Genomic DNA, 14097 nt, shown 5'->3' on the forward strand with positions numbered 1-14097 from the left:
CAACAGTCTGCAACAGTAACAAATAAATAGCCAATTTTTTTTCACTTTTGTTTTGTTTTGTTTTTAAATTTTTCCCTTTTAGCTCTAGGCCTTAACATACCATCTGAAATGTTAGCAGTTCTTGTATGGCTACAAAGAAATGGTGGTTGGATTCCAAAATTGAAGATTTCACTGAGCAAGCCCTCCGTCAGCCTCTTACAAATACACCTTTTCATCTCAGTTGTCCCCCCTTATCCCTATCACCACTGTTAGGAGATGAGGAGGGAGTTGTTCCCAAAAGAGACAAGTAATTTGCTGGAAATAGATTTTAGATCAACACATTTGATTACAAGGAGAAATCAAGCTGAGCTAGTGCACTTTGTGCAACACAGGTCTATGTTCTCTGCAAGAGACATGGTTAAAATCAGCAAACAATCATGCTCTGTAGCAGCTGAGACATCCAGATGGTCTCAGTTTATCCCTCATTAAAACACATTTCAGTGTTCCAATCTTTAGATAAAGATAGGCTTGAATAGCTGTGGCAAGGCCCATATCCTAAAAGAAAGGTCATAAGCTTTTATTTAGACAGTTACAGAAACTACATCTGAAAGCAACCCATGCCTTGCCTGTGCAGCAGTGCTCATACCGAAAGCAGGCAGTTTGCAAGCTGTTCAGCTGGGCAGGGTTGTGGAAAAGCCAGCAATTTCTGGTGATTTCTGCAGTGCTGATGTATAGTGGGCTCTTGCCTGTCTTCCACCGGTGTAAGTGAGCACTCGAGAACAGTCACTGTCTTTTTCCTTCTCTGCATGTATTAGGGCTCTCCCGTTTTGGTGATAGCCCAGGACTTGACATTCCTGCTGTAACTCCTTGCCAGCAAAAGCAGCACTGCAGTATGATGCTGTCAGTGAGTGCTGCAGCATGTGCACCTGGTTCATCTCAGCAGCCAGGGAGATAACGAGGGCCCCACTTGTGCTGAAATGTGAGTATCTGCTGAAGGGCTTTGCTGGATAGGCTATGTATCCTGCAGCTAATTATGTCATTAATTAATCTATTATCCAGTGATGACCTGCAAGAGAGTTGTTGAGAGGACGCAGAACCTACATAGAAACTCTTAAACTATTTATTTCCTGTATTTTGATAACTCCCCGTTGCTGCTTTGTATCCAGAGTGCTTCTATAGAGGTATAACTTGGTCAGTGAGAAAATTCCAATTTCTTGTTCTGTTTCTTCCATATATGCAGATAACAAATGTGCAGAGTGGGAAGATGAATCTCTCTGTTCCCCCTTGCAGCCCCTAAAGAAGTTACAGCACGATAGTTTCAAAAGAGAACATTTTATTTTTAAGTTGCTATTAGTAGAACAGAAAATTAAAAGCTCATCACGGTTAGGATGAGATCCCGATTGAACCTGACAAGGAAGAAGATCTTTAATAAAAGTACCAGGCATGATGATGGCTTTAAAATAAATCTGTGTGTTAATAGCTAAATTGCGAGGCGATAATCTGATGGTCTATTTAAAAACGTGCAGGAGGAGGATTTGTGGGAGGATTTTTAGCATGACCCCATAGATAATGTATGGCTGTTCCTATGTCCTGCCCTAGTACCTGCATTTTTTTGGCTAATTGTATGATTTTAAGGTTGGGCAGCAGCGTTATACATAGCTGTGATGGCTTTTTATCCATCAATTGATGTCTGCTGCTGTTTTATCAGCTTATTTTTTTCTGAGCCACCAGCGAGGATAATGTGCTTGAGGGAAAATTATACCCTACATCAGTGGTTTTGTTACAGCATGTTGTACATTATTGGTAATTTGAATGCATCCAGATAAAAATAGAAAGGTTAAGTAGTTTTCCAAATGTTGCTGCTGTGAAGCAGAAAAAGAGTAGAAGAGTAGTGACTGTACCGTGTACGTTTTTGAGGGAAGAACGTTGTCTTTTCTTTCAAAACTGCTTGCTAAAATTAACACTTTCCTTGGAGCTGAGTGTAAGGACCAGTTTGCTTCTGAAATGCTGCTCCCAAAACTCTTTACAGTCTTTCTGATTAATCGATGAGTGTGTTGTGCCAGCTTTTGCATACACACACCTGTGCAGAAATGCACCCCCTGGGGTGGGGGTTTGCTGCCCGCAGGGGCTGCAGTCAGAGCAGTGCAGTGCCAGCCCTGCACCCAGCCCCCAGCCTGGCTACCCTACTGCAGCCCTCAGGTTCACTCCCTTAGTATGAAACTCCGTTCCTTCCCCTGGTGGTGAATGCTTCTGATTTTCCTCAGCTGTTCTCGAGCAAAAGGAGCAATGCAATTTGCTGTAAAACTCTTAATTTGTCGCTTCTTTTTCAAAACATCTTTTTGATTCTCTGAACAGGCTGCGTAGAGAGCATTTAGCAAAAAATGTTGTATTATGAGAGAGTTGACTGATGTACTTTCATTCCTAGGTGAATGTCCTACTTAAAATCACTGCAGAACATTGCTGTACATGTTTCAGCTAATGCCCACTGAGATTTAAAACCTCCTTTTGGCTGCTCTCTTTCTTAAGAGCGACCTTGGCTGAAGGTTCCTATTGTAAAATCAAGTCCTTGCAGGGATTTTTTTTCCTCTCTCATCCTTTCACATGGATTTATGTGGTGCTGACTTATCTCTCCAGTAGCCCCACTTCTATTTCGTTGCGGTTAAAATGTTCATGGTTATAAATCACTGAGGAGAGCAAATGTTTAGATTTGATTTTCTTATTTATTAAAAATGTAGATCCTGTTGTTACCTCGGTGCTTCCCTTTCTTCAACCCTGATTAAAGAGCCAAGTAATCACATCTGGTTTTCATGTCAGGTGATAGAAATAAGTGAGCTAACGACCTGCCATGCATGCTGGAAAAAAGCAGGAGTTCTGGGTTCTACTGTAAGACAGGGGATGGATGAGGTGTTTGCTCAGTCCCTTCTGGTTCCTTTGTCTGCTCTCCTAAAGAACTGGGAAGAGACTTGAAGCAAACCTTGGTTTCAGTTGCAGTATATTGTTCTAACTTCATGCTACCTGCAAAACCTGAAGAGCATTTGCATTTGAATCTGGAATTCAGAGCTGTTAAGGCTGAGGTCTGTGTTGGTAGCAATAACAGGTAATTTCACCTTTTTAATTTTATTTAAAAATTATTTCTGTTGATTTTTTTGGAGTGTAATAGAAACATGAAAGAAAGGCAGTGCTTGCCTTCTGCTATCTAACTTATTTTCCATAAGATATAGCAAAGCTGAAGGATTATTTTCCCTCATTGCTTGGGCTTGCATAATTGGGCATTGAGAGCTCAAGGGCAGAAAGGAGATTTAAACAGGTGCTAAGTTTAATAGGACCCTAACATGTGTGTCAGTGGCTTTACAGTTCTGATAGCCTCATTTGTCAGTAAGTCATAACCTTTTAATGTTTGAAATTCAAATTTGTTATGCTTTCACAAGCTGCCCTTTGATTCTTAGGGAAAGCTTTTAAAACTTGTGCAGGTTGGGCAGATTTGTGGTGGCAAGATGGCATCCTGTCTGTGATGTATGGAGAAAGTAGGGTAGTTGGAGTATCTGTGACCTACACCTATTTGGTCCATGCCCTGTTCAATGGGATGTTGTCTAAGAATAGCTGTTTACTTAAACAGCCCACCTGACAATGGGAAGTGCTCAAGGTGGCTGATGTTCTTACAAACATGTTCTTACTTTAAATAAAAGTAGTATGTATTTGTTGAGAAAGGTAGGTTACAGAGTGCAGTTTTCTTTTACAGCCATTTAGGAATAGTGCGTTTGAAAAATGGTGCATGTTCCATTTCTATTCATATATATATTCACTCGGTAAATAACAATAAATCAGGTCCTTTTTTTAAGCAATCATTTGATTTTTTTTTTTTTTATTATTTGTTCTTCTTCATTATTCTGTTTGTAATTTGTTTGTAGGAAGCTGGACTTTGTTTATCACCACTGGTGCTGCCGTAAAACCTTTGGTTTTATGTATGGTGTTGTATCTTTACATGCTAAGACAATAAGATGTAATATAAACATAATAATGCCTCTAATAGGCAATCAAGGGGTCAGGAGGTAGAGCTGCAAATGCAGACGAGGCTGCAGGGTAAGTTTGGTGTTTTTCTGTTTTATTTATTTTTCCCTTGCCCAGATGTTTTCCATGGAGATCCAAATCATACAGTAGCATTTCGTGTGCTGTAAAGTCATATGCTGACTTCTGACTGACAGTAATGATGTCTGACTTCAGCTGCTGCTGAAGTCTTGCACTCCATGTCAGCTGGACTTGCTGCTAGCAAAACATAGATATATTTTTTCCTTAAGTAACACTCAGGGTTAACACCTCCAGAAAAATGTTAACACCCCACCCAAAAAAGATTTTCTCATTTGCTATTAGTTTTGAAGCCATTCAGGTAAAATGTGGTATTTTATGTATGAGACTAAAAATAAAAAATTATTGGCTAAACACAGTAATCTGATTCTGTTTTGGCAAGGCTGTGCAGTGGCTCTCTCTTATTTTGACTAAGGTCTGTTAATGTGCTCTGATTCTCTTTCTTTTAAAGAGTGATGTGGCCAAATGTAGTCAGCCAGGCCTTCTCACTGCTAGTTATGTGATGGATGCTGACAGAAGAGAAGAAACACCACAGCAAATCTTTTTGTTTGTTTGTTTTTGTTTCTTTTTCCTTAAGTAGTTTCCCTTGGTTTGCTATGTAGAATTATAGTCTTTTTTCTGAGGATGTGAGTGTCAAGAGTGATCGTTTTACAGTAGTTTGGAATTAGATCTTAATGCAAAAGACCTTTCAGGTTTTAAAAGAAATAAAGTTTGGATTTAATTTTATATGTGAACACTGTGCACTGTGAATTATTTCCAGTGTGTTCTAGAAGAAACTGTGCTAATTCCTAAATAGTCATCCAAGCCAGGAACGTTGCTGTTTGAACAGATGTAAAATAGGCATCGGCAGGACTTTCACATGCTGGATGTAATCCCTGTCTTCCTAACTTTTTACTAGTTAGAAAAACCACTGGCCTGTATATCATGTCCTTTCTGCTGATGTATGTTTGGATTTTATTCTGCTTTCATCACAGCAATTGGAGCTGATGTAAAGAAATGCCAATTGACAGAGTAAGGTTTGGTTTGGGCCGTGTAAGCTCTGCAGTTCAGAGCAGGGCACAACAAAGTGCCTCGTGCTGCAGCTGACTGATCAAGTTTTCGTTCTCTTTGATAACCTGTAGGCTCATTCCTTATAAAGAAAAAAACAAAAAAGTGCTATGTGTCAACTTTTCATAGAATCATAGAATTTTCTCTAAAATAATGGATCAAAATTGTGTTATGTGTGACGTTAATGTGCAGGGTTTCCTGGAAAGTACAAATGGGCTCTTCTTGCCTCTGGGTAAAGCTGGAAAAGGCCTCAATTTATCTGCAGCTTATTTAAAAGTAAAATAAAAATCTGGTATCTCGAAAGTATTTGAGACCACTATTATATTAGCATGTAATGCTAACCAGCACTGGTAATGTGTTGACCTTCTTCTGAAAGCCCACCAAACAAGTAATAGGTTGGTGGGTTTGATTGCAGTTATGCATCGGCGGAGGGGTAGAGGCCTGTAAGAACTTATTGATTAAAATGCTGACGGGTGATTCAAACGTACACAAGATTTGCTTTATTACTCTCAAGATTTAAGATAAAAAAGTCCCTGTGGAATGTTTCTCAAAAATTAGAGAAAAGAGGGTAAAAAGAGGTTGAGACGTGCAGGGTAATTACTGAGAGCAAAGGCAATGTGTACCACTGTCTTTGAGTTAATCTGAAGGCATGAAGATTAGATTGAGGCCATTTATTCAGCTATTGTTTTCATTGCATTTGACTTCGATTTTTTGTTGTTGTTGTTCCGAATCTCTTTCATTTAATGATAGTTTGAATAGCTTTAGTTTTTTGTCCAGCTGTGTTTTAGATTGAATTGATAATATAGTTTGGAAGTTGGCCTTCCTTGAAGCGACTGTGCAGTGTTCATCTCAGTACAAAATCAGTGCAACTCCATGTGAAAACAAGGATTGTCTAAAGCTTGTAGGGGGTAAAGAATGGGTCTTTATTTGGTGCCAAATGCACAACTCCAGAGAGCAGGAATGTGTGTGTGGTAAAGGAAGGTAGAGAATGAAAGTACCCCCGTAACCGCTTTGCAGTGCAGAATTAGTCTTGGGAGAATAAATAACTAATGAAAAATAACCAACAAAATAAATTCATGTTAGTTCAAGAAACAAGAGAATTCTTAAGCTTGTGACCAGTACAGACTTCACTGGAAAATATCTTTGCATGGGAAATAATTTTACTGCATTAAACATTGTTAATGATGCATGGGGCCCTATAACAGCTGGGACACAGGCTGCAGGTCCCTCCTCAGGTCCCGCCAGCAGGTTGACAGCGTTGCACAGTGATGCCAAGAATATTTTGTAACTCCAGCTAGTGCTCAGCAATGGGCGATAATAAACATGATCTGGTTTCTTATTGCAGTCCCTCTAACAGCATTCATAAAGAGTGAAATTCTGGCATCAGTGAAGGAACGATTTCATCTACAGGGCCTGATCCAATCCCCCAGAAGTCATTGATAGAGTAATTTCATTGACTTTAATGGGACTGAATTGATTCCTTTAATAGTATTTTTCTTCCTGTCAGTAGTTCATTTGGCTTTGTTGCAGCCATTTACATGAGTAGTGGTAGAAAACAAACTGAATGACTGCACGCTTTAACAGGGCACTAGAGGTAGTTTCATGCTCCTGGGGAGCAGGAATCAGCAAATTTGTGAAAGAGTTGGATGGGTTTTTTTGGTAGTTGGAACACACAAGTGTCTGTCAGTCCTGGATGCTCGTCGTGATTGAATTATTTACCAGTTTTCTTAATGCATTTCGAGTTGCGTTAGGTTACGTGGTGTTGTAGATAGGATATTTTCAGACAGAATTGCAAAGTTCAGGTTTTTTTCTGTTCATCTACTCTTGGCTTGCTGGTTTTCAACAAAAATTTCACACTTGTGAAGGTGCCAACCTGCTTTTATTCAAACAGTGTGTTTCTTTCCTGCTGCGTCTTGTGCTTTCCTGATAATTGAACTTCAAAATCACTATTTGTTTTAAGCGTGAATTTGAGCATGAGCTTGTTTGGGTGCTTTTGATTAGTTTCCTTGACTGCTTGGAGAGATGAGCGTTTCTCCTGCTGGTCTGCAAAGATAATTTTCCCAAATAGATGAGCATTTTGTTTTTGATACAGGAGAAAAGCAATACGTTTTATGAGGCGGTGCAACTGGGCCGCAACTGGATTTATTTCATCTGGAGACTTCTCTAGAGCATGGTATGGTTTTCTTTCTCAGGTACTGCCATGGATCTTGAATGCCCTGCAGCATTCTGGCAGCCTGTTGCTGGCCTTGTTGTACCCACATGGCCCATAGAGGATAAACAAAAATAAAACAAAAAAAAAAACCACACGCGGCCCATTTTGTTGAGATTGCTGGGAGAAATCCCTTAATTCTGTTTTGTCAACGAATAAAATCTCTAATAGCATGGATACAGAGATATCTTTTCAAAAACCTAGTAAAATGTGATGCTTCCATATTTTTTTCCCCCTTGCTTTGGGAGATCTGTGCATGTCCCAAAGGAGCAGTTGGTATCAAATCTACATCCAAATAACAATTCTAGTGTGATGGCAATGCTACAAGCAGCAGGCAGGGGGCTGCTAATTCCCTTGGCTTAATTTGAGGGGAACCAGAGCTGTGTGCCCCCTTCCCAATTGCAGAATGAGTGAATAGCACCTCAGCTTAGCTGATCTCTGCCCTGGTTATTCTTCTGCCAACCCATTAACAAGTGATTACCTCTGTATCCTTCCTTCTGTTAGGGCAAGTAATTCCTTCATCATCAGATTTTGAGATCAGAGTCAATGTAATCTTAGATAATGATTTTGGAGAAAACAGTCAAATTATGGATACAGCCTGAGTTCTTGGAGCTGTCATAAATCCAGGTTTTAATCAGACCTTTAAGGATTGTGAAATACAGGTCTTGCAGTTCTGATCTGGTGAAACCGATGAGCTGGTTTGTTCCCTTACCATTGATTTTATGCTAATGAAAGTCCAGATGAAATCAGCTGTCAGAATACATGGTGATGACATCTTCTTACAAATCATTCTAATACACTGTGAAAATATTTACAAGCTTCCAAGATGAGACTTTTCCCGATTCGGGGAATCAAAGTATAGTTTTCCCAGCAGGGCTGCAGTTAGCTCATCCAAATCGCTCCTGTTTTAATTGGCATGCATTTCCTTTAAGCAGCTAGAAGATGAAAAATATTTGTCTTTGGCTCTACAGGAATGGAAGTCTGCTCTCCAAGATGCAGCCACCTGGGGGAGGAAAGGGGGGGAGAATGGGGGAAGCTGTAGTTTGTAGCATACTTCTACAACAAAAATCCATGAAAAAATTAAAGCCCTTATCAGGATGGAGACTTGTATTTAGACTTTTTTAATGAGAAAAGTGAGGATAGTATTTTATTCAAGCTTTCTAGTCTGAAGTCTTGTTATTTGAAGTGCATCTTGTTGGGAAGATGTGTGCATATATATATATATATGTATGTATGTATGTATTTCTCCACAGTTGTTTCTAAATTGCACTTTAGGAAAATTTTTTACCCAGATTTCTTGTTTCTAAACCTTGTTTCAGAAGCACTGCTAATGAAAAAGAAATAACCACCTGGCTGGCAATATGACACTGTGTGTGAAATTAGTTTTTCAGTGACAGGAGGGAGGTTTTTGTGTCTTTTGCTGAACTTATCTGTGGAGGTTTGGTTTCTCTGCAGATTATTGTCATTGGGAATGGTGAGACCCCTCCAAACCACAAACAAAAGACCGTACCTAAGCCTGGTGCAGTAGTTGGATTTCTTGTAGAGTTCCTACATTTTGTCCACTTGGAGTCATTTGATCTGTTCTGCTGACATAAGTCCTGCAGCCCAACTGATGGGGGAATATTGCCATATACCAACCTCAGGTTTTCTATTTCTGAGCTTTTGTTAAAGGAATTTTAACCACTTAATGGCCATGTGGTCGTGTGTCAGTTATGCTAACCTGGTACACCATCTGGCAGGGTTCCCGTGCTTTTCATAAAAGAGATTCAAGGATCAAATGAAGCTGGCATATCTTGTTCCACAGGATTAGAGAGATGCATTATCAGTGAATAATGTTAGTCATGCTTTGTGCTTCCTATATTTTACCATCTGCCTTTCAAAAATGTGAGACGGTGTTTCCCTGGTGTCACTGCATTAGGTGTATCATGAAGAACTTGAACTCTGAGGGATTTGTTTTCAGAGCACTGGAGGAAGCACAGCCTTCATATTTGTTGTTTATTGATCAATATTTAATTGAAGGTGAAATAAAAAATTAAGCAGACAAATGCAAAATTAGCAAGCACAAGCAAAATATTGCTGTCTTGTTATGGCTGGCAAATAACAAGTGAAATTCCTAGAATAGAAACAAAAATATTAATATACAGGGCTTGCACAGTTGGTCAAAAGAGATGCTTTCTTGAGAGAGGTGAACACATCCCACAGAAAAAAATGTGCAGAAAACATGATTGACACCAAGTTCAGTACCTTTACATCACTAATGAAACCACCAGGAGGCTCACATCAGAAAAATGTAATTGTTGTTTTTTGCTGTTGATTTTCTTTTATTAGAAAAAACTAAGCTTAGCAGCAGTCTGTTAGGTGAATGGTGTATTTCTATTGCTTTTTTTTTTTTTTTTTTTGGAATGTTGTAGCTGGTTTAGGCACTGAGTGTTCAAGATCTTTAGGTGTATTAACCTCTGGAATAATTTTTTTACCTACTGGAAATAAATAGCAGGCTGTCATTTTAGTTATTATGATCAATGCCTCCTTTCTTCTTAATATTTTCTTAGTTATCCTTTGCCATGACCAAATCTTGGTTTGCTTTTGGTGTAACTGTCAGCAACAGCTTACCATATTTGAGGCCAGGAAGGGTCTGAAATTATTTAAGAAATGAGTGGTGGAGAGGTTATCGTCAGCAGAAGCTGCAGTGATTCAGTGCCTCTTGGGATGAAGCCTGTTTTGCAGGACATCTGTGACTTCTGCATCTTGCCATTTTTTTTTCAAAATAATGCTCCAGGCTGATGCTATTTCTGTTCAGAATAATGATCCATCCTGTTTATAAACAGATAAAGTGATAATGAAGGCCTTTTCTGCATGCTTAATGTAAGGAATTATCATGAAATCAACTGTTCCTGTGACCACTGTCTGGCATACAAGCATGGAAGGCTTGTATGGTAGAACAGGATATCTTCTCCTTGGCAAATGAAAGCCCATTTTCATTGCTGCTCCCAGTTTCTCTTTACTGCTCACTGCAAGCCATGCTTCGTGCCGAAATTCTTTTCTTAAAAAGTAATAAGTGATAGAGTTGGCAGTAGCTCTTAGCACCAGAATGTCTAGCAATGAATAGGGAGGGTGGAAGAAGAGAATGGCGGTCGCCTGCCATTTTTACTGCATCCTATAATATTGTAAAACTTCAGTGTTGTTTTTTTCTTTCTTCTTTTTTTTTTTTTTCCTCTCAAAATCAAAGGGATGTTGAGTTATCTGTTAATGCACTGGTAGAGATTTGGTTTGTCTCACTGAGGAAGGTGTATCAGACAGCTCCAGAGCAGGTGGTGTCACTGGAAGCAAGGAGGAATTAATGAGTGCACTGGGCTTGATCTTTCTCACATGCAGGGCAGTGGCAATGCAGTTAGTTTTGTGGAAATATCAAGCCTGTGTGTTATCTGTATGTGGGCAGGAGATTATATTTGATGCACAGATGTAACACTGGGGCTTGAAACACTTTGGAATCCTCTTTGTGTGAACTCACATCCACGGTGCGGTGCTGTACCTAGAAGGCTGAGGCTGACAGGTCTGAATCAGAAGGCTGGTGGGGCTATATGGGGGCCTTTTTCATCACAGGAAAACAATTTCAAGGCCTATAGATTTAACAGTGCACAGGCATTCACCCACTTGAGGCAAAAACGAAACCTTTAATCTCTGTTAAAACTCTGTGCCAAATATAATAGCTGCTTTCGGTAGTGTTTAAACCAACTTCTTTAGAATATGGGAAGGGGGAAGAGTTTAAAGGCTGATTTTAGCAAGTAATCAGCTGCCTCCCAGATGGTCCAAATGTGGCTTTCTCAACACTAAACATGGTAAAATAAAAAAAATGGCACCCTGTGCAAGTATAGCTGTGTGTATGCGTGTGGGATGCTAGCAGGCCTGTGGCTGTGCAGGCTGTGGGCAGCGTAGGGAGGACAGCCCCCCCTTATGCTGCAGCTCCCACAGCTCACAATGCTGCACTTGAGTGTTTTCTCACTTTTATGGGGTAGGTTTGCTTGCACAGCAGGTGAAGCTGCAAGATGTAATGTATGTACACGTATACTGTATTTCTAAGGGGTGGCTGTATCCTGTCCTTGCACTGAAAAACACTTCTACCTTATCCACTGTACAAAGTAATGGTTTAATTATTTTTTGTTACTTTGCTGCCTTTGAGCTTGCCTGTGTTCTGGTCAGCTGAATGACTGCTGTGGGTGTACAAACCAGCACACGTACAGGAGGCACATCTAGTGTGCTGGACTAAGCGCTCGCTCATTAATATTGATGAACCATCTCATTTGGCAATTGCTCTTGGGACTTGATTAAAGTATGCAACACTGCTATTGGTGCTTTAACTGTAGAGAGCTTTACCTAAGAGCTAGTGGCATCCTTGTTGTCCATGCTAGCTTTGACCACCTGCAGCATTTCGCAGGACGTCTGTACGGTGTTTCTCTGTAGCTGTTCTTAAATGACAAGTCGAATTGCATTGATAGAATGAATTTGAATTCATCCTTGTGAAGAATCATTGCTCACCCTTGTAATGAGCGCTTTCTGTTTATTCCCAAAGGTCCAGAGGAAGAAATGACCATGTAGATTCTACAGCCTGGGTGCTGCATAATGGGAAATGGTGAATGGAGTGGAGCTGGTCTGCAGCCTTGAAAGCAGCGGTTCTGCGGACCTCTAGTCGGTCAGGGGCACCTTGCACACCAGAGGCATTCTCCACGTCGCTCACTGGACACATGTTGGATTGTTTTTAATCCTAGGCTGGAATTTGAGGCTCATCTCCTTCAGTTTTTAAACGATTTTAAGCTTCTGTCAACTCTAACAAGTGGAGCAATATAATCAGTAACCATGGGTGACATGACAAATAGTGATTTTTATTCCAAGAACCAAAGAAATGAGGCCAACCATGCAGGAGAATTTGGGTGCACCCTGCAAGAACTGCGCTCCCTCATGGAACTCCGAGGAACAGAAGCAGTGGTAAAAATTAAAGAGACATATGGGGAAACAGAGGGGCTCTGCAGGCATCTGAAGACATCACCAACAGAAGGTAAGCAAATTTTCCTTCAGTTGAATCGAGGGACTTTGCATAAATTCTCTTCAGAGAGTTCAAGTGAGGTTTTATTTTAAACGTGTAATTCTCATGATGCTGTCCATTAGTGACATTGTTGTCACTAACAACAATGAAACAAAAGAGAACTTTTCAGGGAAAGAAGAGGAAAGCAGTCACTCATTTGTCTAACTATAGCTAAGGATAGCATGAGAAGGTGCTGCTTATTCAAACAAATGAATGTGTGTTATTTCTTTGAAGTTCAGCCAAAAAATATCAGCACCTCTTTTATGACATCATAAAGAGACTTTAACATATTTACTTCTAGAGGGAGTAAGAAGGTGCAGACAAGTTGCTTAAACAGAGTTTTTAGGTGTTTACAAATCTTGAGAATGTAAAATTAACTTCTGAGGTATGTTATGTTCCTTTTTAGATCAATAGGTAATATATTTTGTGGTTACTAATCGTAACTCCACACTAAAATTATACCAAATAATTACCAACACATAAATATGTTGATGTTTTTATTGTTTGGGCTGCTTTTGTATTTATAGCTATGCTCCTTAATTTTTTATGTTCAATGATGCCATTCATAACTTCTCAATATCTATTCTTCTAAGTGCCTCTGGAATTTTCTACCTGGTCAGCAGCCATTTGTCTGGTTTTCAGCACCATCATCGTATCTTCATCTCCAAAGATATTAACACTTTTGGAAATTATACAGTATTTCAATCTATAATGCTTATCTTGTCTTGTAGTTACAGTGTTCATCTTAAATTTTCTTTTTCAATGAGATAGAAGCGTTAGCTTTGCTTCCTTCTCTTCTCTTAACTAAATGATGAATTTTTATTTCCTCTGTTTCAATGCTTGAAAGTCTTGATTTATTGGTGTTACCACAAACATGGAAATTGTGTAATTTATAATATCACATTATGTGATACTGCAAGTTGAAGAGTCCCAAAGGAGCAGCTATCAATACCTACTCTTCAAGTAAATTTTTCATGACCCTTCCCTTGATCTTATACAATCTCAGAATTTTTAGACATTAGAAAGCGAAGCTGTGAATAGTGCTTTTACAGAATGGCATTATTAAATGAATTTTGTATTTAAACAAAACTGTGATAGTGCTTCAGCATTCATGTGCTGTCTTGTATTCTAGGATAATTAGTGACAAGTGGCACCTTTTCATGCATAAATTTTCACTTTCTCCAAATATCTTGTCTTACCCAGAGATCACTCTGGGAGGGGTGAGGTAAGAAAATGGGTGCACGCCACCCGCCTGAGATACTCTGATGTCCATCAGTTTTTCAGACAGAGGCCTAAGGACTGTTGCACACCAGATAATCGACTCCTCAGGGAACGTGCACCAGTTGTGATATATCCCTGCTGCATCTGGAGGATTCCAGACAGAAGTGCAGAATCCCTGTTTTTATGTAACAGAATAAAGATTGACTTAAATACATTCCTCTTGGGATTCAGCACTTTCAATATTCCTCAGTGGATTGTAGAACACCAAAGATGAAGTCCCAGTTTGGGTAAGCCAAGAGCACTTCAGTGACTTTACTAAAGTTCTGCCAACTTGTTCTAATGGCTACCAGGTCAATGTGAACTTCAAAGGAAATGTTAATTGCATTATCTGTTCAATTTGTGACATCAGGGAAACTTAATTCCTCATATTGGAACAGTGTGTGTGGATCCAACTAGTGTGGCATGCTGACTCCAGCAGTAA

General features: G+C 39.6%; 1 protein-coding gene across 17 annotated transcripts in view; it reads left to right on the top strand.

Moving 5' to 3' along the window:
- Window positions 1-14097, top strand: part of ATP2B2 (ATPase plasma membrane Ca2+ transporting 2) — a 393147-nt gene that overhangs the window by 215775 nt on the left and 163275 nt on the right. For 16 of the 17 annotated variants that reach the window (XR_016470063.1, XM_090148058.1, XM_090148043.1 and 13 more), the window contains one exon: window positions 11886-12368. Coding sequence is in view for 16 of the 17 variants with exons in the window: in XM_090148058.1 (XP_090004184.1) it covers window positions 12170-12368 (199 nt within the window). In the remaining variant the exon portion in view is untranslated. Of the gene's footprint in view, window positions 1-2851; window positions 3077-11885; window positions 12369-14097 lie in introns of those variants that run through there. The other variant, XM_090148048.1, reaches the window with a different exon arrangement.

The sequence above is a fragment of the Phasianus colchicus genome, chromosome 11, assembly GCF_987193195.1.
Source record: "Phasianus colchicus chromosome 11, bPhaCol1.hap1.1, whole genome shotgun sequence".
Lineage (NCBI taxonomy): Eukaryota > Metazoa > Chordata > Aves > Galliformes > Phasianidae > Phasianus > Phasianus colchicus.